The following is a 26220-nucleotide window of genomic DNA, read 5'->3' as shown; positions in this document are numbered from 1 at the left end:
TCCAGCAGAGAAAAGGATAATTATCTGACTAAAAATACCTCACTGCCGTAATTAGTTACGGTATTATCTGGAGAATTAAAGCACATCGTCGTATCTGTTTGTAGAATTTCTGTGTTGTTGAGGAAAGTCAATGTTAAAGACTAAATTTTCACTTAATGAGTCAACATCATTTGTCTTGATCAAAGTTTTTTATAATACCATCAGTTTGTTTGAACCCTTCTCTTCTGTTGAGAAGAAATCCTTCTTTTGCCTTACATGTTGAACCGGCCCTGCAAAGGGATGAAAAACCCATTCCTGTCACTGACCACCAACTTCTAGGTAATGTTTTGCTCAATTTCTGTACTTCCATTCTCCCACGAATTTCTGATTTAGAGCACAAGGGATTACTTTGGCTGAGGCATAGTTAGGTAATGGTCTTTTTTCTATCGGGGGAGACAGACTGGTCAGCAGCATTGTCCTCAGCCCAACTATTTTTGCAAAGTATTATCACCATTTTATTGCTAATAGGTTCTCCATAGTAACCAGCTTGGAATTAGATTCTCTCAAAAACCTCGTGATATCTATTCCTTTTGTGTTACTGTAATAAAAAAAAATTCACCAAAATCCATACTGGTATTCTGTACCCTACACTTAGTGAAGCTTGATTGCTTGCAAGAACTAAACAAATCAATAAAGCCATATAATTTGAGGTCTCTTACACATTCTCACCTTCCAAATTCATTGTGATACTCACCTATTTTGCTTTCCTCTGAGACAGCATATTCTCTTTTGTCCCTACATTGAATTATCCCTCTATACCTTATCACTTCCCAGTAATGTACCTCTGATACAGTCTCATGCTGTGTGTCAACCTGCTTGTACAGCCCTCTAAGAAACACTGCCCATTTCTCTTCATCCTCTAATAAATTAGAAAACCATAATGAAATGCTATCAACGAGCATTTCCTGAGCATTGGTTCAGCTGGCAGCCAATAACCCACAGCTGTCATCAAACACCTGATTTGGGATGCTCTTACCCACTGCACCACATCCAGCTGATCAGCCACATGTGTAATATGCCCACAATCACAGAAAGTGCACACTGAGAGTGCTGTGCCACTCCAGGACAGTCTGGGGAGCTCAGGAAAGGGCAGAAATGAGGAAAATAGGTTTGAGCGAGAAAGGTGATAAGAACAAGGGGTCTCTGGATCAATCAACATACAGAGCATTTGGCAACTGGTTGCCTCTGCTATAATTGTCTCTGTATTCCAGAGGAACTAACTTAAGTTAATGTCTGGGAAAAGGGAGGTAGATATATACCTGAGGAATACATGTTTTAGACTTGTTATGGGAAGAAATCATTTTTCTTGGAAAGAGGAGGGGAGGATCCTGACCCAGCAGGGTAACTGCTTGGGGGAAATGACAGAGCCAACACTAAGCTGTCAGTGTCTCAGAAGGCATAATCGGTCCACACCTCATCTCAATCAAACCACTGTGAATAAGGAACTGCTCCACTCATACCCAGGAAAGCAAGGATCATCGATTGAGTGTGCCCAGAACCAGGAAGAAATTTTAGCAATTATTTGGAAGAAGGACATGAAATGCTATACACAAGGGATGGAGTGGAAGAACACAAGGAGCAGTGGATCATCAGGAAGAGTGTTTGCATGGCTCTGTTTTTCAAATCTTTTAACAATTTAATCTCTAAGACTGAAAACTAAATCATTGCAATATGAGCCCGAAGGAGACTCTCTCTATAAGCTTGTCCTTGGTGTTTAGCGGACAACCAGAACAGCTTTCCAGTCATGCAGTGCTGTGAATGCCCTGCTACCCACACCAGAGAGGCTTCTTCAGAGAGGCAACAATCTCGTATCAAGGTCACATCAGGAAGGGACAGCACATTCATACCTTGGAGACTTGCATTTTAGATGCATTTGTAACTCAAGCTCAAGCCGATTGCGATGGGGTCACACGCTGCTGGCAGCACGCACAGTTAATATGTAAATCTGTCCCGCAAACATACAGAGGGTGTTCTGGGATTAGAAGCTGATTTTCCAGGCACCAAACCAAAGGTCTCTGAAACAGTAAAGCCAAGGAGCTGTTCCTTTGCAAATAATGTCATCTCAAGTTTGCACAACAACCATAAATAAAGTGTGATGGCAACACCCACCACAGTAATAGATGGACTGCTGTGTTGTAAGATAATGCTGTTAATTCACCTTCCACAAACTGATTATCTATCTCGGTTGTTTTGTGATAATAATTCTTTATTAAAAGATTAGTTTCCAAATTACACTTTTGAGAGCCTTATAATGCTGACAGTGCCGAAAGGGAATTTCAAGGCCGGCTTTAGGATTTATGACTTTGTGACGCAGAGGAGTAGAGTGGATGTTCTTTTTGTTACAATTGCAGCTCCAGAACCCACTTAGGCCACAGGTATTAACATACAGCTCGTGTGCCAGCTCTCACCCCTAGGAGAGCGTTAATCCAATCTGCCAACTGCTGCTGCACTCTAATACAGCTCTGCCCTGCCAAGCAATTACAAAAGCCTCCTTTTGCTCCCGAGCCACCTGTCCCTCACAGCGCTTCACTGGCACCAGCAAGCCCTTGCAGTCACTGGCTTAAAGGACAACTGTTCCATTTTTAACTGGTAAATAAAATGGCAGTTGCAAAGCACTCAGTAGGATTTTCGGACCAGCCTTTGTGTACTTGTTGATGCTCAGGTTATTGGGAAGTAGCTGCAATGAAGTAATTAAGAATTAAAAATTAAGGTTATGAATAATGAGCTCGTTCCACTGTTGCTCTTGTTTTAAACTTTTATCAATATTAACATCACGTATATAAATTCCATGGTTCCCTTCCCCACCCTCTGTTCAGAAACTTGGAAATGAGAATTCATACATAATTAATGCTGTGACTCTACCATATACCAAAAAATATATCCAAGAAAAATGAAAAGGATGAAAAAACCAACATTATTATGTAATAAAAGTACAAAAGTAGCTTAGGGTCAAATAAAAGTTTTAAAGCAGAGAGCATTTATCCCGAACCCAGGAAACATAGAACACTTTCAGATCCATACAGAGAAGAATGTACAATCATGATTCTCTTGTAATATCTGGGGTCATAATAATAGCTGTATTAGGTCAGACCCAAAGTCCATCCTGTTCACTATCCTGGCTCAGTAGCCCAAAGCCAATTTAGAAAGAAGACTAGAATTACATGATTTATAGTCATCCTTCCCCAAAATACTTTCCTAGGCTCTTGTACTTTGCAACTTGCAGCTCCTCTCTTTGCAGCTGTCTACCTTGAGGGATGTCCCTGCCGTTGACCTCTCCAGTCATTCTTTACAAGCATTTACCCTTTTTGCACCTACAATCTCATGCAGCAACTCCCTTTTCCCAGACAATGGTGCCAAAATCCTGTTTGGGTATGATTCCTCTGAGCAGCCTTTGGTGTCTATTTTAGCCTTAGATTTACACCCTGGATTACACTGTTTATAGAGGCAATCCAGGGTAGCTGATAGAAATGGCGAGTTTACAGGGTTCACATTCACTTGACTGACTCTCACCTTCCTTGCCTTTGGAGTTACAAGTCTGAAGGCTCAAGGACAGCATGAGAAATCAATGTTTAATACTGCATTTAATGAAACTTTAGATAATGCCTTCTTTCAATAAAACATTTCTTGAGCTGAGCAGAATGACTATGGAAAGGTTCTAAAAGCCTCTTTTTTTGTGAAGTTTACAATGCAAATTGTACAGCTTTGTCGCAATTATGTAAGAACCAAGCCATGAAAATGGGCTGAATGCTTAGTATATCTAATTAATTTATTCACTTTTAAATAATTCACTTTAGCATCAGAAATTAGCAACTGCGGAACCACAACATACGTTCTTTCTATTTAAAAAAATTATAAAAATTGCTTTTTCTACTATAACAGCTGAGAATGTGAATTCTACAAAGAAGTTAGCACTGTCATTGAAATCTTTCATGGTCTTAGGCTCAGGGCACTCTTAGAAGACACAAAGAAAGGAATCCGAAACAAGAAAGATGAGACCATCAGAGAACACTAGAGAGCAACAGTTTAAAAGCACTGAAGTGGATGTGAAAGAAATAAAAGCGTTCAGATACATGTAAGGGACCTTGGCCCAAAATCCTCTCTCCATTCAGTGAAAGATTAATTTTCAAGTTCCATATGAGATCAGAAGACTCAGAGCTGTATATCAATGTACACATGGATCTAATTCACTGGAGGAGGCAATTCTGTTTTCTGACATAAGGCACATAAACTGAAATCACAACGAAAACAGCAGGACACTTTGTGTGTTATCACTGTGATACTGTGGACAACTTCCAAGAGGTAAATGGGCTGTGGTGATGACGAGCATCTCTTCAGAAAGCCATCAACAGCATCACTGTGTGGGGACTCTTCTGCTCTTGCACATAAAAATATGAGGACTCATGCATTTAAAGACATGACTAAAGCCCTATGATTCACTTCCCTTTTCGAGAAAGAGCTTCTTTTGAGCAGAGAATAAAAGAAAAAAGAATAGAAGGTTCCATTTTCAAATCTAGGTCATTAGCTGCCCAAGGAGAAACCTTAATTACTGGTTTTAACATGGCACTGGTAAAAACAGAGTTCTGCAGGCAGTCAGAGAGATAAAAGGCACTTGTTCAGGGTAAACACAGAGCCACATACTCCTTGGATATAGGCATGTAACTCGGCTAAAGAGGAGAACATTTGCATCAGAAGATTTGCATTTCTGAGTACAGGAATTTCATTGGGGTGCTCTGCATAGCAAGAGCTGTTTTTCCAGAAGAGGGCACTAAATATATTTTTTTACTATTTCAGTTATTAAAAAGTAAAAAAAAAAAAAAAAGAGAGACTGGAAATCAGAAGAATTAGATTATAAACTCCTGCAGGCCACTTCCTATGTTTCCACATAGACACCAGAATTAAACGGTTTCTGATTTTGCTTTCTAAAGGCTTTTAAATCCCTGTTGTTTTCCCATTTGGCATCCTATTTTTAATATATTTCTTTCCTTAACATTTTAAAATAATGACCTATACTTATCACAATCCAGCACAAAACAGGATTTTTACTGTCCCTAAAAAGCTGGGAAACAAAATTATGCTAAAAAGCTGGAACTCACCTCTAATGTAATTCTGAAGCTTCTCTATGTTGCAAGGAATTGAATTATTTGTAAAGTTCTAATTTTTTTCATTAATTTTCATTCCACTATTTATTTAATTCCTCTTAAAGCAAAGAAAGTTCCCCCAGGTTTCACTAAGATAGATTCCCATATGAATGCAAGAAAGAAAACTGCAATTATTTTACTGCTAACTATCTGAATTATACTATCTAGAAAACTCTGTAAAAATACCTTACCTATGCTTTACCAAAAAACAAATTGCAGTTTATTTTTAAGGCATTTTGTGAATCTTATTAGCACATTAATCTCTACCAGTTTGTTCACATTAGCTCATCTATACACTCAGAAAAGGAAGCAGAATGAGAAATATAACCTTTTGTAAGCTAAGAAAAATCGGTTATTTTTGTATCATAATGTCTTGCCTTGAGTCTTTTTTATTTTCTCTTCTCTGTTTGATGAAAATCTCATTTACTAAAGAAAATATTTATGGAGGAAGACTGCTGATAGCTGATACTGATACATAATATACCTATGTACTCTTGCATGACAGGCTAATTATTTCTGAGTTTCGATGCTACTCTAGTCTTCCCTGAAACTGTGGATTTGCTTTTCAGTTTACTGATGTGTATCTGTGCCTGTGAATAAATGTAGGATACAGATTATTGGCCTTTGCTACACAAGCAAGGCTGTCCAACTTGGTTTGAAATAATAATTTTGCACTCAGTCATGTCTGTGCAATTTCTATGGAAGTCTCCCAGCTCAAATCAGGAGACTTCTAGTTTATTCCTAACTCTATTTATCTGCATTATTAGATGAACAGCAGGAGTTAATCCACTGTTTTTAATAGAAAGCAGTTAAAGCTCAGAGGTGGCACAGCAGCTGAAGTCAGCAGAGTCAGGTTTTAATGCTCTGCTTTTCATGCAGTTAGTATTTTGTTGCAATAATGGCAGTAAACAACAGTCTCTGGAATGGAGACTTGATAAGAAATTGAGATTTGATACAGTTTTACCTAAACCATTGTTATAGAGGGAGGAGGAAACTGGAATATGGGAACAGAAGACTGCAGGAAGACCAGCTGTGCAGAGTTTTGCTTCCCAGCTCAGGCAAACCCATCATATTATGTTTTATGAATGCACTCAGATCATCATTTCAGAAGATCATTTGGAAGATCACCTAGTTCCAACCTCCCTGCTTTGGGCAGGGACACCTTCTACTAGACCAGGTTCCTTCAATGTTGAGATGATCCCACTCCAAGAATACCTGCTGAGGATGAGGTGAGCACCCTTTCTTTGCATTTAAGGGGTGCAAACACATTTTCCATGAATAATAGACACATGCAGCCTCCACCCAGACATTCCTTTTTGCTGACACTCGTCGCCTTTTATGGAAAATAAAGAAAAAGTATGCAGACATGGGATATGTCTTTTAAGTCCACCTTTTTTTTTGCTGTTTCTACTGAGTTACAATGACAGATCCTTAATTTTAAATAAGAATCCCTTGCCCCATGGCCCAAGGAACTTAACCTCTAAAATTTCCCTGCAGTTCATTTGTTTAAGCTCTTAGTGTGCTCTAACTCCTTGTTTAAGCTATTTTTTTTCTGTAATTAAAACAAGCTGTGCCAAAGCAGAAGAATTGCTGTTAAGAGCAAAGAACCATTCAGGCTACATAAAGAAACACAGTTTCTGCTGGAGCTTTGTTGGGATTTCAAATGAATCACAAAGGTCCTCCAAACCAAATAAAATAAAGAATAGGTCTGACTTGTTTTCTTCCCCTGTGTTAGTCCAAAATTGGTCCTGAAAGTTAGCAACAATGAAATTATTTTCTGTGGTTTCTCCTTCAAAAGAGATCTCTAGTATTAAACTTGTCAGTAATTATTGCTCCATTGGCAATGGACCTGTGTCCAAACATTTCTATTCTGAATAAACAATGTGAAAAAAACTGGACAGAATCATGACTGTTGAGCAGTAAGAACAAATATTCCCAACACTTGATAATGTTTACTCAATTAAAGTGTGTGTCCACCCTCCTGTAGCAAGAATTTGTAATTTTGTAAGCACGTGCAGCAGACAAAATTTGGCATCAAAAGGGCTCTACTGTCAGAGGCACGGCTGAGGACACCTGAGAAGACAGTGTTTGCACAACGCTGTAATAGAGTTTTGAAAACCCATAAATCCCTCTAGAGTTGTGTGGCAAACTTCCCTCCCTCTCTGCGCCACTGCAGATATCAAACATTAATTAAGCTGAAACAACCACTGATACCAACACACGACAGAGAAACTCAGCGTGTTGGTACGTCTGACAGAGATATTGCTACTTCTGCCTGCTCTGAGATTCACAGGTAGGAAAACCTCCCAGCTGCTGAGGTTTCATGTATTAGCAGCTTTGGTTTATTCAATGTGAGGTGACAGTGAAAAGCTGATGTTCTGGATTAGATACACTCCCCCAGGTCAGACAGAAAAGCAAATGGAAGTGTATAAATGTTTTTGAATCAACCTTCTCCAACGCCTTTGAAAATTCTGTTTTGTCTATCTTGCTGAAAATTGCAGATCAGGGAATTTCTGCATGGTGGGTTTGAGATTAGAAAAGATAGACTGTCTTTCACAAGGGGTATTTTAAATAGATCATATTCATAATTAAAAAATCCCACCATGATCTCCTTTTAAAATAAATTATTGCCTCTAAATGTTGTCAAACAATAGCTGCTCCTTCGGTTTCAAATCCAAAGTAAACTCTCACCCACAAAATTAACCTTCTCTATGTTCTTAGCACTTTCTTGTTAATACAACACTTCTGGACACACAAGCCTTAGCTTTAGTTATGTAAATGTAGCTGGAGCGCTGCTGTCCTACTACAAAGAGGATAAAAAGAACTTTATTAAACAAGGTTATTTACACTACTGATCTTGGCTGTTAAAATAATATGACTCAAAACAGGATCTGCAAGAATAAGGAGAAAAAAATGTGGTCCCCATCTTCAGCCTGGAGCCCCAGAATCATCTCACCAAAAGCCCCCGCAGGCATGTTCATGAAAATGCTGCCATTTTCAGAAGCTTTGAGCATTTAATTGAAACATTAAAGATTAGCTGAATGGTATTAGTAATATTTATTCTATGGGAAGCAACTGAAGATGTTGCTTTCATGAAAAGACCCCAAATTTAGCAAATTATCAGATTTAATGAGTGGTTGGTCTGTGTGGTTCCACTAGTTCATTAAAAACTTGGCTTCTGCTCACTACAAAAGTACTGAATGACTCCTCTGGTGAGTTGAGAAATGAGAAGATACTTTGCTTGAAGATACACACAAGCACAGATGTAATAACTGAAAAATATTTTAACTAATATAAACTGCACATTATTAAGACTAATTTATTTTCTTCTTTTTATTTAGGAAGTGATTTATTCTAATACATTATTTATCCTGATAACAATACCTATTTCTCACAAGTATACAAAGTTGCAGTGCTTTAGGCTTGAAAATGTCGGAAAAACAGTTTTAGCCACCAGTTAATAATAGTGAACACTGCCCTTTTATTGTGCAGCTTTCCAGTAGAGGAGTCCTTCTGGTTTATGCGCAACAAGGATTCAAAACTGCATTCATATTGAAAAAAGGATATGAAAAACCATAAACATAAACTTTTTCCTTCAAAATGCCCCACTCATAAACTACTGATTTACAGCAAACGCCAAAAATTAAGCAACAATCACTAAACCAGGTAGCATTATTTTATGCTTCTAATATTCTATCTGTGCTCACTTTATCATGGAATCATTATAATTTTCACTGTTTTTGAAAACAACACTGGGTGGGAATGAAAAGAGTAAATTTGAAACATATTTATTGCCACAGAAAGAAAACAGATTTATATAAACCTATTTCTAGCTGTGGTAAATCCATTTCAATTAAGTAATAAATATCATGGCTACAATATGAGCAGTATTCCTGATGATAGTTATGACAGTGTCTAATTTTCGGAGGCATACTTATCATAATAATGGTTATAACCTAGCTCAAAAGGAAGTTGTGAGGATTCATTAATATTTATACCCATAAATGTTTTGGAAATAACAAGTGTTATATTATTTTAATTTTTACACAACTAATTACAGCAGTATGACGCTGTAATTGAACCATAAGCACTAAACCTGTTCATTCCACATGACAACCAGAGGAATAGGTCGTTATTGAAGGAATTGAAGGAAATTGAAGAAACAGTAAGAAATAGTGGCAAAAACAATAGTAATATATTGCTTTCTGTAAATAATGCTTTTTTACTTCATTCACACTCTAAATACAAAGTCTATGGTCTGGCCTTGGTCTTTTTGAAGTGTCTTTGGTCCCATCACTCCTGTTAGAGATGTGGCAAGAGTCAGGGAGAATAGAAATACTGAACTCACCATATGAACTGCTCTAAAAAATAATAGTTGTGTCTGTTCTAATTACAACAAAGATTAATTATTTGCAGTCTTCAGGTTACAAAAAAGCATTTCTTTAACTGCAAAATAGGTAACAGCATCTGTTGAAAAATTCTAGCTGCAGAAGTCTCTAACTTTATTCAGATACCTTTGCAGTTTGGTTCATCCGAATTAGCCAGGATATCTGTGTGTAATTGCTCTTAACTAGCACAAACACGGTAAGGGACTGGCAAATTGGAGATGAAGAACAAATAGCTTTAAGAATAATCCTGGCCACTTTATTTCCTCTCTTGCATGATGACAACACTTATTCATAATAAAGGCAATTAAGTATTCCCTATTTAATGTCTCACTGTGTCACTCAAGAGAATCACTTTTCTTCTCACCTATCTCCTTTATTTCTTTTATTTCATTACACAAACTCCACTCATAACTCTACCACAGAAAGCCACACAAGGGGTTTTCTTACTCGTCTTTACTCTTACTCTACCACAACCCCTCACAGAAATGCTACTGGATTTAAGAGGTGTTTTGTCACTTGGCTATTTGAGAAATCCCTTCTGGAGACCATGGAGAACCACAGAGGTGATTTCAGCCCACAGACATCCGTGTCTCCCTGGGAGGCTTGCAGGGAGCATGGAGCTTGCCCAGCTTGCCATGTGCTGGGCAAGAGTGGCTTTGGCCTGACATCACCAGAGACAGCCTTGACCCTCTGCACCCTTTCTGCTGAGATGCCTCAGCCAATCCCCATTTGTCCGTGTGTTTCGGGGCGACTAAACCCTATATCAGAGCCCCATGCACTTGTTTTGGTGAAGGACGATTTGAAATCAAAGCTTCTCTACAGATGTATTTATTCCCCGATGCTTTCCCCAAACTTCACCCCGTTGTTTCAGCCTCAGGTTGCACCTTGCTTCAGTGTAAAGAAATAAAAAACACACAACGGAAAAACTGCAGGAGTATTTGAAGGCAAAGAAGCCTGGTGCCTTCCCCGTGACCTTTCCAGAAAAAGAACAAATCTTCTGTGTTCAAGGTTAGAAAAGCTCCCTATTAGCACAAGGCTTACCCAGAATATTGCTGCCTGAAAGATTAAACTTCTGTAAATATAAGCACTGCAAAAAAGCATTTACAATGAAACCTGACAGCCTGACTAGCCACAGTGTACCCACGCCAGTCTCACAGCTGCCTGCCAAGCCTCCTGGGAGAAATATATTTTAAGGAACATGCTTTAATTCATTATCCTTTAAGATGATGAAGGGATACAGCAGGAAAACACATATTAGTTGCCTCAGTGGCTTTGCAAAATAGGTGTCTGCCAGTTCAGTGCTGTGTTATTCCAATGTGGGTGTCAGTGCTGTTACCCAGATCAACACTGAGCAGAGATGCTTCTGTGCAAATAAATAGAAGAACTATAGGAGGAACTGTTATTGGCAGGAAATGACTTTGCAGCACTTTTCTTTAAAATATTCCACTTCAATGGAGTGACACACTGTGCTCTTGTATTTTGATGTTTATTCCTAGCTAGTATTAAAAATGGAGATTGAATCCATTCATGTCGGAATTCAGATAAATGATAATTCATATTATGCATATTAAGATATTATACACATATGTAAATACAGCACAACTTGTACTGTGTACAAAAATGATGAAAACATTTATATCCACAAACAATTAAAAGGCAGCACATCAAACTTACAAATGGAAAAAAAAAAAAAGAAACACTTTCTGACACCTATAAAATAGGTACACAAAAATTACAAATTCCCTTTTTGTAATCTAATGTCTAATCTTTAAAGACATGTCCTTTGCCAGTACATCTCCTGAAATTTCCTTTTGACTTTGAAACAAGGACAACTGCCCACAGCTTTACTAATCAATTTCTTGTGTTGCAGAAAACAGCATAATTTGAATTTTGTCCAAGAATACAGTTTGAAATACAGAAAATGTGAAAAGCTAACTAGGATGCAATTATTTGTAGCCACAGTCTGCATACCAAGTGAGAAGAAAGCTGAAGAAGTAATTTAACAGTTATTGCTACTTTAATACTCAAAGAGCCACCCATCATGGCTTAAGAATGCAATAATCAAGAATGAATCTAACTACCTTTTTATTAGTATGCTTTATCTTAAAAAAAAAACAACAAAAAACCAAAAGAAGTCAAACCAACAAACTTTGTTTTCTCCATAAACACGGGTCTTAGAGGAAAAAAAGAGGGGGTTTTGTTTTGTTTTATTTTGCTTCAGAGGACTGTTTCAGGAACTCTTGCTATATATGAATATCTGAACAATTTGCAACGTTCTCTTACACTGAGTCAGATATGTCACACTCTGAAGTCTTCCCCAAGGTCATTTTTCAGCTTTCCACCTTGGGTTTTTCTCTCTGGAAGAAGATGTGGTGTGAGGAAAGGGGCACATGGCTGTGTGCTGCTCTGTCTTCTCCAGCCAGGCATCTCAGGGACCACAAACACACTTGCCTGTACCTCAGACTCACAGATCTGCAAGCACTGACTAGCAGAGAGGAGGATGCAGGGGAAACACATCCAGTCCATCCCTTTCCATTGCCGTCCCCATCCTCATCCTTCCACATTGCCTACATCAAGCACTCCTCTACAGGCTGGGCACAAAGCCACAAAAGCCCCTGTAACTTTGCTTCTTGCAGATTTTCTGAGTGGGCAGCCCTTTCAGTGGATAAAGGTTGAGAATAAAAAGCGAGTTCATTGTAACCCTTTTTCAGACATGATTTTTTTTTGTAATCTTATTATATTTTTTGTCACTATAGACCTTTTCCTGTCATTCTCAGAGGAACTGAGGAAGCCCTTTCTCCTCAGGGCTCTTCCGATTTGCACAGTGCATCTGAGCAGTGTCGGCAAACCCAAAGCCAAAGGCCAATTTCCACTAAAAGAACTGAATTTTACAAAACATCTCTGGCTCACAAAGCGAGGGGCTTTTAGGGAAAGGCTCTGCTTGCTCAGTGGCCCTTGGACTGTCTTCCCCATGTTTAGAATTAACACTTCAACATCCATCTCTGTCTAGAACTCTGATAAGCTTCAGGTAAGTGAAGTCACATGGGCTGTAATTTCCCAGGAAAAATCATTATGAATTATTCCTAAAGTTTCTGATACAGTTTTATTTTAACATTTTCTAACACCAGGCATGGTTCCCCTGACTATTATAGTACTGAGTCAGGAATAACTCCAAAGATGATAGCAGAGAATTCAGATGAGCAACAGAGCCACAACATCTACTACCTAAAGGCTTGACAAATTTCCTTTGGTTAGCAGCTGACATTTTATTTATATTATGGAAAAAGAATTACAGTTTCTAGTGAATTAGTTATTTTCATTTTGAGGAATTGGTGCAATTCTAGATTATGGAAATGAAATGTATAGGGCTTATAGTTCAGCCAAGTACTACAGCATAGCTATCATTCAAATATTTCAGGCCTTATACCAGCAAAATTGAAAAAGAATATAAATATTATTCATGCAGAAGAATTTCTTCTCCCATGTTTGATTCTTTGGTCATCATTTAAAAGTGACTCATTACACTTTTCACTTTTGAAGTTTGGTAGAAAATTCACTGTAATCTAGAACTTAGTAGCAACCTAATGGTGATTTTTTATGAGTGATTTATACCTAAACCTCTGAAGAAAAGGATTTATAATGAAAGTGATAGCTCAACCCTAACTGCAGCACTGGGAATGGTGACACCATAATTAATGTATTATTTCAGTTGTGGGAGACACTGACAGTAGCTTTTTATTCTGGGGAAGAAATTTATAGGGCAGCTGAAAAAGGCACCGTGGAAAAAAAAAATCACAGAAGAGGAATAGAAATACTTGTAGCAAAGACATGTCCTTACAATCCCCCTCCCAAAGAGTATAAAATCCTGGCAATGACAGTGTTTCCTCTACGGTCTAATTTATACCTTTCTCCTCTACTAGATGGCAGTGTGACATGCTCTCAGAATTGCTAAGTGAGGGGGTTTCTTACTTTGTTTCATAGGAAGCAATTAATTTGAAATATCTTACTGGCATAAAAGTGGAAAAAAAAAAAGGTTTGCCACTGGCTGTGTATTTTGAAATCAAATCTAATTTACTTACTGGTTCAACATTAAAAGCAAAAAGTGCATATTCCCGGTCAGGTGATACTTCATATCGGATGGCCTTTAGGGAGACCTAGAAAATAAATAAAACATTGAAATAAATGTTTTTGTTTTCAAGCTAATGACACCTAGAATTAATTGTAATGACCATGTCTCTAAAAATAAAAAATACTGCCAGATTAGGCGTTTTGGAAAATAAAATAGCATATCTTTTTTCAAACATCAGAAATGTTATGTGGGCACCTATAAGAGAAAGACTAAATGCATTGTGACTCAGAGCACGCAGTTATCTCAAAAAATCAGAATTTTCTCTTACTGCAAAGTGGCTGGTGAGGTGGCAGCTGTAGGCAGTAGTTAGAAGAAAACTCCGATAAATGGAAATTTATTAATTCCCTTTTGTTCTCTGTATCCACTGTCCGGTGCAGGCGATGACAAACAGTAAACAGCTTCTGGAGTAAACTAGTATTAGAGACACCACTACCTCTCCCAATTAGGACAACACTGAGGAAAATTATTCCATTTTCCCCAGTTAAAAGTCTTTGGGATGCTGTGGTGATAAGGCTTTCCAGGTGCACCCTGACCGGGGTTCTGCTAAAAGCAGCACTGTAAGTCTTGCTAACAAGAAGAGATGCCAAAATATCTCAGACTTGTCAGGAGTCACCTTTTTCCTGCTCCACTTTTCATTTGTATAGTGAAGCCATTTCTCCTTGCCAGTGTGTTTCAATATAATACATTGCTGGCACAGATGGCACCAAGGTCAAAGAGAGGTGGCACTCACATGTCACTTATCCACTCACTGCCTTTTAAACCTCACCCTCTCACCTAACACAGTAGATGTAAGTCCTTGGGAGATTCCCATAGAGCAAAATGGAAAGGGGAATTTGGGCTGCAGGGAAATGGGGAATTTGAGCTGCAGAGAAATGCAGAGCACCCTACTGGCAGAGTCCTCCCCAAGGCCAGTGACCCTGGATGTGGTGTGGGAGGAGCCCAGGGGATGGCCAAAGGTGGAGGGGACTGGTCATACCACCACAGAATGATTTGGGTTGAAAGGGACCTCTAAAGGTCATCTAGTCCAACTCTCTGCAGTAAGCAGGGACACCTTCCACTAGAACAGCCCTGCCCAACCTGATATTGAATGTTTTCAGGGATGGGAAATCCATCATCTCTCTGAGCAATCTAACGGGCTGATGGCCCAGCATAGATCAGGATGGGGGAGGTACAGGGGAGTGTGAGAGCCAGCAGTGTCGGCATGAAGGGAGATTTTATATATTCTCCATGTTATACTAATAACATGTTATACTAATAATATGGAAAAAAGAAAACAAGCCAATGTAGCAAAAGTTTTCTGACCCAGGGCTGTGAAGGAAGAGTAAAAAGACAACGTGGCTGGGTGAGTTGTAACAGCAGCTCTTGCACTGGGACTTTCCTGGATTAATGTGGAGGTGATTTGAGAGGGCAGAGGAACAAGGGTAGAACAGGCAGTAGGGAAGCAATGGCACGAAGATGTATGATTATCTTATAGCACTGTGTTTTTCTCACAAAAATAATAATAAAAAAAAACCAAAACAAAAAACAGTGGAATAAATGGAGGCAAAATAGAAGCAGTTTGACTTCAACAGACCTTGACATTAAAGGAAGCCAGCTCATGCCTTCACCCTTAGCAGAATTGTAAAGAAAGGTAAAAGAGGATTGCTTATGTGATGTAGCAAAGGTTGAAGGTTAAATGCAGCATTTGAAGTTTAAGGTTGGGTCCTGCAATAATGACTCAGTGACAAATTCTTTGTCTCATTAAAAATATTTAATACAATTAATGTACTAGTTGCTGCCACAATGCTGGCTTCATCTACTACAGAAAACAATGCTACAAACCACTTTTATCACTATAAGTAGTACTCTACCACCTACTAATATCTTTTAAGAATAATTTCTTAGGGTTTCTCTCATATACAACTCTACTTCCACTCCTCAACACTAGTCATAAACAACACTGAAATTACATTTCAACCATTAGACAAGAAAAATCAGCAAATATGCAAACCAAAGGACAAGTATTTGCATGGAGGAATGAGAGAATGACAACAACCGACAGAAAATGATATCAATTGTCTTCTATATTAAACATGCAAAGATGAGAATTATGCATCTTTCAATTATATATGATATGCAAGACTAGCTTCAAATATCTATATGATACTTTCCAGTAGTATGAGAGAAACTGAGCTTGCAAGATAATAATAAAAGCTGGAGTTCATTCTCACATTATCCATCACTGCATAGCCCATAGTATTAACAGTGTATTGCTTCTCCTTGACAATACAAGAAGTTGAAACCCAAGTCATTTTCTGCTTTACTGATCCAGCTGCAAGAGGACCATGAAATTCAGCTACCCATTACAGAAAATACTTACAATTTTTTTGTTTTCTATTAATATTGTTGAATTGTTAGTTTCGACATTCCTCAGAATCACTGTGCCATTCTGGTTTCTATAAATGAATTCAGTATCTGTAAGGAGGAAAACAAAAGAACATTAAGGAAATCTGAAATTGTTTGTTTGTGTGGAACCTAATTATGGACTTGAACCAAAAGTACTGCTGGGAACTTTCTTCTGAAGAACACAGATTATTTTTTAAAATAGCCATTGATAAAAGTGGCTTTCAGGACACTCATCATGGACAGGGTTTCAGGACACTCATGGTTAGTGTTTGTCACGTGTTTATTGTGCCACATTTTCTTGTAGCTGGATGCAATGTTTTTAATGTACATACACTCCTTGTTACATTGCTAGTGTAGAAAAGACAAAGTCAAAAAGCATTCCTTAGGCTTGAAGGTTTCCAAGATCCACAGTCTCTGTAGGAATTTAATAAGCTTAGGAAGGAAAGGTAAATCACCCTCCACAAAGCAGATTCTGGAACCTAATATTGTGCAGACATTCCAACTCTGGCATTTGTTTTGCAATCTTTTACCGGAGGAGATGCATGTAAAGAAATCACCATTTTCACATGAAAAAAATACAAATCAGCTCGTCTCTATTGCACTTTGGGACTACTCCAGCTCTCAGGACATCTGGACAAGGACAAGAATCCCTCTGGTAGCTGCTGCACAGTGGGAGGGCAGTGTCCAGCTCTCAAAGCTCACAACATAACTTGACAGAAGGGCTGGGATAGACATATGAAAGGAACTCCAAATGAGGGTTAGGTAGCAGGTCAAAGGTTCAGGATGGAAAACATTACAATAATAAAGGGATGTCCTAAACTGAAGCTCAAGTTTGATCAGTGCTTACATGCACTGCCCCACAGATAAAACATAAGTCCCAAGCACGCTGCCATTAAAAGAGTCAGCAGCTTTTCTGGGCACAGGACTGGGGTTATGCCTTTTTTGCAACCTGGCTAAATAGAGACTGAGAACTGATGGATCCTACTAAACTTCTGCTTTCAGTTTCAGTTAGGGAAACAATTCCTCATTGCCTATCCTCACTGTGGCTACCCCAGAGATGAGTCAAAGAGGAGTTTAAATCCTCCAGGACTTGGAGGATCCATCAAGCACAGATCCATCTCAATGTAACCTCAGAGGTGTGCACTGCCCAGCTTGGGGTAACCTGCTAAAGACAACACCAGGTCTAGAGACTTTCAAAACTTTGGTGTACAGACCCAGCACACTTCTTATTCAGCTTTCAGTCTTTTGTTTCCAAGCTGGTGATGACAATCCTCGTCACAGTCATTACATTATGAAATGCTCTGAAAGTGCAGACAAAAAGCTTCTACGCTCTACTTATTGCTATCAATAAAAAATCTCCTCCTCCATATCACAGATTTACATGTAAGTTGAGGAAGAAAAAAAACTGCTCTGAGTTTGGGATAAATCACAACCCGTGAGGCCAAATGGTTGCTTCAATACTGATGATTCTCTCCAAACCACAAAGTTTTAAAGACTTTATGATTCTCAGCGTCCAAATCAGAGCAACCTCTCTTCAGACTCATAGGTAAAGTTCTCGAAGTATCTCATTTTTTTAAATTATGGAACAAATTTTATCATCACCTTTGTCCCTGAATAAAAATGATGGATCTGAAATAGATTAAGGTTTGCATTTGTCTTTAAAATATTCCTTCATACAATTTATGACTGAATGAACTAAGATTCTTAAACCTGGGAACGAGCTGATTGAACAGAACTGTGACAGAAGTCAAAAAAGTCACAAGCAGTATGGAGAAGATAAATAATGCATGCTCATTCCCTGCCTTTTCCAAAATAAATACTGGGAAGCACCAGATGACACCAGTCAGTGTCAGGTTCAACACAAATAAAAGGGATTATTTCCTCATGCTGAAGGCAAACAAGCTGTAGAAGTCACAGCCACAGAGTAGAGTGGGTGCCAAGGTTGCAGGTGGATCCAAACAAGAATTACAAAAATGGAAGAAAAATCCATCAAAGATTATGGGTCTTGAAGGGAAATGCTTTTCAGGAAGCCCTCGAACCTGCCATTGTGAGGGACTAGAAGAATATCCTGAATCATCATCTTGAGAAATTCACCTGCTTTTTAGAATCTTCCCTAAACATTCGCCCTTGTACTGGACCATATACCAGAGGATACAATCTCTGGGGTCTGATCCAGCACTAACTTATTTACAACTCTAACTTCCAGTTTCTGTGTCCAGATCCTGAAGAAATGTCTTTTTGCCAACAATTTAGGAAGTAACACAAGAAAAAGTATTATTGCTTCCTACACAACTTGTCTTTATATCTTGAGGCCATGAAGGCTGAGGAATCATTTTTTATGAGGAAAGTATACAGTCCAAATTACTATTTTCAAGTATTCCAGAAATAACAAGAAAAACTGAACTTGAGAGACAGAGTATTACCTAATTATCAGACATTTCGGAAGGGATTACTGCTTTAATAATCACCCTATGTCAACAACACAGAATGTTTTCCAATTACACACTACATGCTAGGCAGAAAAAGCATTTGGATAATTGTAAGCCTCTCAGGATATTGCCTAATTACAGGAAAAAAAAGCAATGAAACTCATCTCAAAGTTCAGTACACAGGTAAAGTAGCTTATTAATCTAATGAGTCTGTGGACCTGTTTTTTGAACATCACAGGAACTGAAGGAAGTTACATTACTGCTCATAATGGCATTGCTACTAAATTTTATTGTTCCCTATGCTCCAAAAAAACCATAATGTTTTAATAAACTGTGAAACTTGAAGAAGATTACATAAAAGTTGCTCCATGGTTGGAAGTAGGAGACAACACACTTTCCCTTTATTTGTTAAAGTGTAACAAGTTTAAAATCAGGTGCTAATCTGCTGCATGCATATCTAGAATGTATAGGGAAGAATAAATGAAGCAGTGCTGGTTTGTTAGGGCTGTAAATCTTACTATTATATTCAATACAAGCCATCAACACAGCATCTGAATTAATGAACAGAAAATTGGTCTGCTTAAGAGAAGAACAAATTGATCTGCATTATATTCCAAGCAAAACACTGTGAGGTTTAGCTGGTCTTAGTCCTCAAAAGAATCAATGAATAATATTCCTGGACTTCTGTTTTGAAATGTGTGATTTGTTCCAGTGCAAAAGCATTTATTTAAATGGGACATACCTCAATCAAAGACAGAAAGCAGCAGCTTCTGTCTGTAATGAATTCTGTCCAGTGAGCTGATGAGAATTTGCAGCCTGATTTATAGTTGTCACCACAGCTGATAAAGGTCATCACTGCATCTCATTTTTTATATCTGCCTTTCGTTGGGTCTGGTGTTCAGTATAAATGATGCTGAAAATTATAACTTTCAGGCATAAAAGCATTTATTCCATTTTTTCAATCTTTCTTGGATTTCTTCCATCTCTTTTTTACCCAGAGGTTGTGGATGCCCCATCCCTGGAGGTGTTTGAGGCCAGACTGGATGGAGCTCTGAGCAACTTGGTCTAGTGAAAGGAGTCCTTGCCCATGGGGTTGGAACTAGGTGATCTTTAAGGTCCCTTCCAACCCAAACCATTCTATGATTCTTTGATTCAATAGCAAAGTTCACTTCACTAACTCCTCACCCCTCTTTCAACTTCCAGGAAATTGTCTGGTTGGTAGAATGTATTTAGTGTCTGTGAGTATAGACACAAATATGTAGCCACACTTACAAAACTGACTGATAACAAAAAACAGTGATTACTAGAAATAATGGAGCAGCCTTGGGGCTGTACAGAGTCAGTGTAGAGGAAAGGGGGATCCTCAGAAGAAACTTCTGAAAACCTGCTAAGCAGAAAGGGTGAAATCAGAAAACCCAAGACCAATGACATATTTGCGGTGCCAGATCTTCTTTGTTTCTTTGTACACATCTTTCTTAAATTCAGTCAGGAAATATGCACTCAGAGAAAACAGACCTAGCGAGAGGGAGCTCGTGTCCCTTGCAGTCACTGAGCCCTTGCCAGGAACAGCACACACCTGGGTTTGCTTAGCCCGGCAGCTCTGCCTGCTGGCCTCCTTTTTAGGATGAAAAAGAAGATAAAAATAAGGGATTTTTCTTAAGAAAATAACGCATTATGCACTGTAGTCCCAACGCAGGTTTTGCATTTTCAGGCATGCTAGCTGGCCAACCCTTTCCAAAGTTTTTCCATTGGAAAAGGCATGGGGTCTCTGGAAATTTGCCCACTGGTGCTGTTGTGATGCTGAACCTGGAACTGGCCGTTGAAACTGAGGAGAAAGATCATGAGGTTGTCACTTGGTATCATTTGTGGATCCCAAGTCATCAATTCAATCCTCAGAGGCAGCCTCAACAGCCAGTAATAAAACGCTGGACAACATAAAGAGAGCAAGATGACAGCATGGACCATTTGCCATGATATAAAAGAGGAGAGTACAAAAATTCATGGACAGTTGATAAACTGACGTATTAGAGAGAATGCCCCACCCCTAGAAGTGTTCAAGGCCAGGTTGGACGGGGCTTGGAGCAACAGGGTTTAGTGGGAAGTGTCCCTTCCCATGGCAGGGGGTTTGGAATGAGATGATCTTTAAGGTCCCTCCCAATCCAAACCATTCTATGATCTATGAAACAGGCAGGATATATCATCTATCATCCCTAAAGTAGGGCTGTCTCATTATGGACCACTGAAAAGGGCCAGGCTTGAGTCCAAAATAGCATAAACCATTGCTGTGGTGAGAGACGCAGCATTGGGATAGAGGAGGACTTACCTGAAACAACTATGTTCTTCATTGCTATGTGTCAAATTGGGCACCAGAATAAACAGCTCGTCACAGACAAGAATGTTTAGGACAACTTTACTTCTAGAAGGAGTAAGTTTGAGCACTGGCAGCGTGAAGAAGTTGAAGGAATTACATCCATTGACAGGAACACAGATTTGCAATATCATCAGTGCTCACAAATTTAATGTTGACAAGGTAGTGTTAGGTCAAAGGTTGGAATTGATGATCTCAGAGGTCTTTTCCAACCTAGTTGTTTCCGTGACTCAGTAATGCTGGCTTGTAAGAGAGAATGGTTTATAAGATACTAGCAGGACCTGCATGCTTTTGAGGAGAATCTTCATTATTTGTCAGAGATTATGGAAAACGGAAATTAAAACTTAGTGACAAAATATGAGAAGTAATAAGAATTTAAATCCAGCACTGAAAACAATATTTTTAAGGAAATCAAAATTTCCTATCAGTGGCATAACTGGTGAATTAAAAGTAGCCAAAAAATGTTATAAAATTCACATGAGGAAGTCAGAAGCAAGAGTTAGTGAAACAGAGAAGGTAGGATCAGGAGTGTTAGGACCACTCCAGTCTTTTAGAGCCACAGATTTCGAGAAAAAGGCAACTTCTCAAGTCCTGTAGTTTCAGATCAAGAGACATGAAAGATAATTGAATGAGGTTCAGTCTGATGAAAGCCAGCATCGAGGGAATTATCATTCTCAATCCCTAAGATTCAGGTAGATTGGTGAATAAAGGAAGTTTAAGTCCTAAAGTTGTTCTAAACCATTTCAGACAAATGAACCTCCAGATACCAGCGTGACCAGCATGATTGGCAACCATACTATGCTGTGGTAAGAGAGCAGAAGGCAGCATGCCCTGTGGGATGAGCCTGCATCATCCCCAGGGACCCAGGCCACGTGAGCTGCTGGGATGGAGCTCTGCACTGGCACAGGGGGTGTCATGTGGCCAGCAAGAGAGGACTGGCACTCTTCTGTTTTTCCTCATAAGAGGAAAAGTTGTTGTGGGGTATTTAATGACCCAAAGCAGTCAGATCTTCAGGATCTTATCTTACATCTGAAGGATGAGGCTTGCAGATCCCCTGAAGCACTGCCCACCGAGTCCTGCAGCACTGCCCACCATGGTGCACAGCATCACTCCACACTTGGTCAAGCTGAGCCCACCTTCACTGAGGAGACAGCAGTGCCTGAAGCAACCAAGGGGTTTCTTGGGGTCCTCACAGACAGGTATCTATCAGACACACCTGGTTAGCACTCACCATCTCACAAGAAAACAGGCAGGAAGACTGCAATTTTAGTAGGAGAGGTGTTTCTTCAGATAGAATTGGTATTTTCAACTGGCAACACTATGTACTACAGTTGTATTCATCTGGAAAAATGCATGAGGATGAGGCAGTGGAATTAAAAAAACTATTATGCTTGTTTAGCATTTCAGCAAGTTTTCTGAAGGGACAGGTGAGTCCTGGCACAGTGGATGGAGACCAGAAGTGGGGAAAACAGTGGTTGTGTCCCTTTAGGTGGACTTGGGCATGTCACAGCTCTCAACCCAGCACACACACACACCAGAGCCAAAGAGAAGGGTCTAGGTGGAGAAGGCAAACTCAGACTATCCACAGACAATCTGCAGCACACAGGAAAAACCCACTGGCTTGTAGTGACTACCCACATTTGCAGGATTGGGGGAGGCTGACACTTCCCATTGCAACAGAGTGTGTCTCTGTGGGAACAGCACCACAACTGAAGGAGGCACCCAGGCTGGCTGTGGCTCAGCAGCAGGGAGTGTTCATCACTGTGACTATCAGCATTTGCATCCACAAACCAGCCCACGTGCAGCAAAGCCCAACGTGAGAGAGCAGCCCATCAGCACCACCATCCCCACAGCTCACGTGAGCATCTCCCAGAGAAAGTAAACTGGGAAGACTCAGGGTTTCCTGTAAAAAAGTGGTTTTCTGAGTGGCACACAGGGTGGAAATAGGACAGGTTGGGGTTAACAGGTTGCTGTGTGTGGCACCAAAACCTTAAAAAAAACCCCTAATACTGCCAGATGCAGCAGAAGCTTGGCCTTATCTTCAGAGGCTGGTTTTGAGAGAGAGAAAGCTTGGACATAATGGAAGCAGAGAGGTAAACAACAGAACAGGGTAAATTCACAGAGGAAAGAGAAACTTTCAGAAAAACAATGCAGCAAACATTAACAAGGACCACCAAACAGGAGGAATAAGGTGCAGCATGATATGAACAGGGAGGAGGATGAACACATACAGGCTTACGGAAATACTTATTTTACTTTGCTTTCATGAAAGGGGAAATTGCATTTTATTTACTAGGTCTGCAGGATTATCGACTCACTTAGGACAGTGTCTGCCTAACTGGGGTCATGTAGAAGAGTGGACTTTGAGGACCTGCAGTCCCTGGGGCAGGTAGGGTTTACTCCTCAGAAGAGCACTAAGAATAGACATTGAACAAATGCTAGGACTGTGCATGCTTGCTATCTGCTGCAAAACTTCACCACACAGATCAGACTGCAAAATAAAAGCACAATCAGTCCCCGATGGAAACCTATTCAGGTGTCCAGGCAGATGCAATCACAAACTCAGGTGGAAATAAGACTGTTGTGATGATGCATTTAATGCCATGATCTGTTGTTCTTTCAAGACATGCTGCAGTGCATCTATTTCATATTTATAAGATGTACCCACAAACAAGTGACTCTGAAATTTCCTCCCCAAGGCAGAAGCAAAGATTTTTTTGATATGGAACTGCTTCCCAAAGAGAAAATGCAGGGAAGGCTTCCCATCCTCTCTTCCCTGGTGCTGCAGTAAGCTGGGATAACAGAGAAAGGGGGAGGCAAGTATCATGAACAGTGAAAAGCAACAAAACCCATTCCCATACTCATAGCTTTATCCCACTCTCAGTGAGAGCTGGTCCTTAGGGATGATCCCTGTAGACCTTGGCACTTGTAACTCATCCCACTTCCCTTCCACCACCCTGCCTTTTGTCTTAACCCACTTGCACCCACCAGCAACTCCATTTCCTCCCGCCTTGCTACTCTGGCAGAAATAAGTAAGAATTTATTAGACTTTGTGATGCTGACACAAGGAGCAGCAGGGAACAGAGAACAGCTTGCCTTTAACAACATTGCTACAACCTTTAATTCCAGGAGACAACTGAAATCCCATTTTTAGCTTTTTGGCATTATGGGTCATTATCCTTTTATTGTTCCCAGGATTTTTTTTTTTTACACGTGAGGCTGAAAGAAAGACTTCTTTAAATAGGTGATTTACCATAATTTTGCTAAATGCTGTATAACACATTGCACTGGTATATTAAGTAAGTGGAACTTGATAGAATGTGCTTTATTATGCAAGAAGTTGTTTTAATTGCTCATCATCTCAATGCAGTTGCCCTTGGTGCACCAATATAGTGTTTTTACAGTAGTACTAGTAAAATAAAACACAATTATAGCTCAGGAAAATTGCCATATCAACATGCATCTTCTAGCAGGCTTGTAAATTAACTTGTCAAAAGCTCAAAGAAGACTGAGTCTTTGGAAAACCTAAAACTGTAAAAATCAGTAATGCCAGACTGTTTCTCTTTTTTAGCTAATCCCAAATCTTTCAGGATTCAAATAAAAAAAAAGAAAAGCTTATTCCATATCATTGAGAGAAGACTCAGCACCAAGCCTGAAATCTGGGCAGAGCGCACCTTTGAAATTTCAGTCCCAAATTTGAAACCAGGTATAATTCTGCTGCTGCCTCATTTATGAGACAGAACTTCCCTTCAAAGAGCCCCAGTCTGGAAACTCTGCAGGCTCAGATACCGTCTCAGTGGCACAGGCTTGAAAAGCTGAAATCCACGTGAGAAACCGAGAACTTGTTTCAACTTCAAATAACTCCTTTCCCTGCTTCTGTCTGCTTTTATAACACATGGAGTACTTTTATAACACATGGAGGGGGGAAAAGAAATACGCTACAATTAGGAAAAAAAAAAAAAGAGAAATTCCCTGATCTAAATCCATTTTTATTCCATCCAGGGCAAACCACCTTGATTACAGAAACTACTGCAAAATCCTAACAACAACAACAGTAAAACCACACACCTTGTTGCTTGCTGCCCTCAGTTTCTCTCTGAAAGGACTGAGAACAGCAGGGGTGCTTTGCAGCACACTGAGTTGACTTTGGTGTATTCCAGAGCTGAGAAATCTTCTTCAAAAATTCTCTGCCATCTTCTTCTCCTGTTCAGCTGGGCTCATGCTATGTGCTTTTCAAACCCTAAACGCTATAGCAGGAATAGTGCAGATGACCCCTGGGTTACAGGACAGCTGGAGATAGCAGATTACACTCAGCCCTTTGATTCCCTGCCAGAAACATCTCACATTCAACACAGGCCAAAAGCAATTTTACCCCAAACAACTAATTTCCCAGAAAATGGTTCCTGATGCCTCTATCCATACCCCATCTAATTTTCATGGTCTCATCATGCAACTGAAGAGAAGAACAAAGTGCAGACAACAGGTAGCATGAACCAGCTTCTCCCAACTCCACAATGTGACCAACGTGGGTATGCAGCCCCAAATACAGAGTGGCACAGATTTTACCGGGAATATAAAACCTCCAGGGCTTTTGCCACTGTAGTTGCTATCTCAGATGAGAGCCCAAGCTATCATTCCTGCTTGGTCATACACACCTTGCCTGTTTCATGCAGGAACACTTCCTCCAAACACTCCCTGGTTGTCACCCAGAGCAGTGAAGCATCAGTCAGTGACACCCACCCCTTGCCCCTCCCTTCTCTGCCAAATGCACCAGGTCTTGTCTGCCTCATTTAGTTTGGCTTCACACAGAGGAGTGCATAACCCAAAGCATTACACCTAAACATAATAATCCATTTGACACTGAGAATAAAAGGAATCCATGGACAAATTTTCATTAAAATGTGACCCCACAGTTTGCTTTCTTATTTCCTCTGTGCATTCCCTTTCCTGGTTCTCTTTGCCCCTAAACAAATTACACTTGTTAGTGGTCATGATGGAGAGAAAGAAGATATAGAATGCCTTTTTCCTTTCCTTCTCATTATTATTATCGTGGGCAGAGTACTTAAATTTCAGTACAGACTGAATGAGATCATTGTACATTAACGAGCAGATATGCTGTGTATACAGCTTCAGGTAAAGTTTTAATTACCTTTGCAGGCAATATTTCACAATCCCTTTTGTTACTCTGTCATTTCAGACGTGGTATGACTGTGCTGAAACCTAATTGTGTGAGGAGTCTGTTGGAGCCATGGGCATCACCCTGACTTCAGGCTTTTGAAAATCAAGGCAGATAAACACGAAATCCAATACCTACACATTTTGGTTACCAGTGTGTGATTACTGG

General features: G+C 39.6%; 1 protein-coding gene across 5 annotated transcripts in view; it reads right to left on the bottom strand.

Moving 5' to 3' along the window:
• DPP6 (dipeptidyl peptidase like 6) overlaps window positions 1-26220 on the bottom strand; it is a 547876-nt gene that overhangs the window by 125096 nt on the left and 396560 nt on the right. For all 5 annotated transcript variants that reach the window (XM_017826535.1, XM_017826536.1, XM_017826533.1 and 2 more), the window contains exons 4-5: window positions 16054-16148; window positions 13645-13719 (exon numbers count right to left, since the gene is read on the bottom strand). In XM_017826535.1, the coding sequence (XP_017682024.1) occupies window positions 13645-13719; window positions 16054-16148 (170 nt within the window). The remainder of the gene's footprint in view (window positions 1-13644; window positions 13720-16053; window positions 16149-26220) is intronic.

This window comes from Lepidothrix coronata, unplaced genomic scaffold (genome assembly GCF_001604755.1).
Source record: "Lepidothrix coronata isolate B3197 unplaced genomic scaffold, Lepidothrix_coronata-1.0 Scaffold128, whole genome shotgun sequence".
Taxonomy (NCBI): domain Eukaryota; kingdom Metazoa; phylum Chordata; class Aves; order Passeriformes; family Pipridae; genus Lepidothrix; species Lepidothrix coronata.
This window is presented reverse-complemented; position numbering and strand designations above follow the sequence as displayed.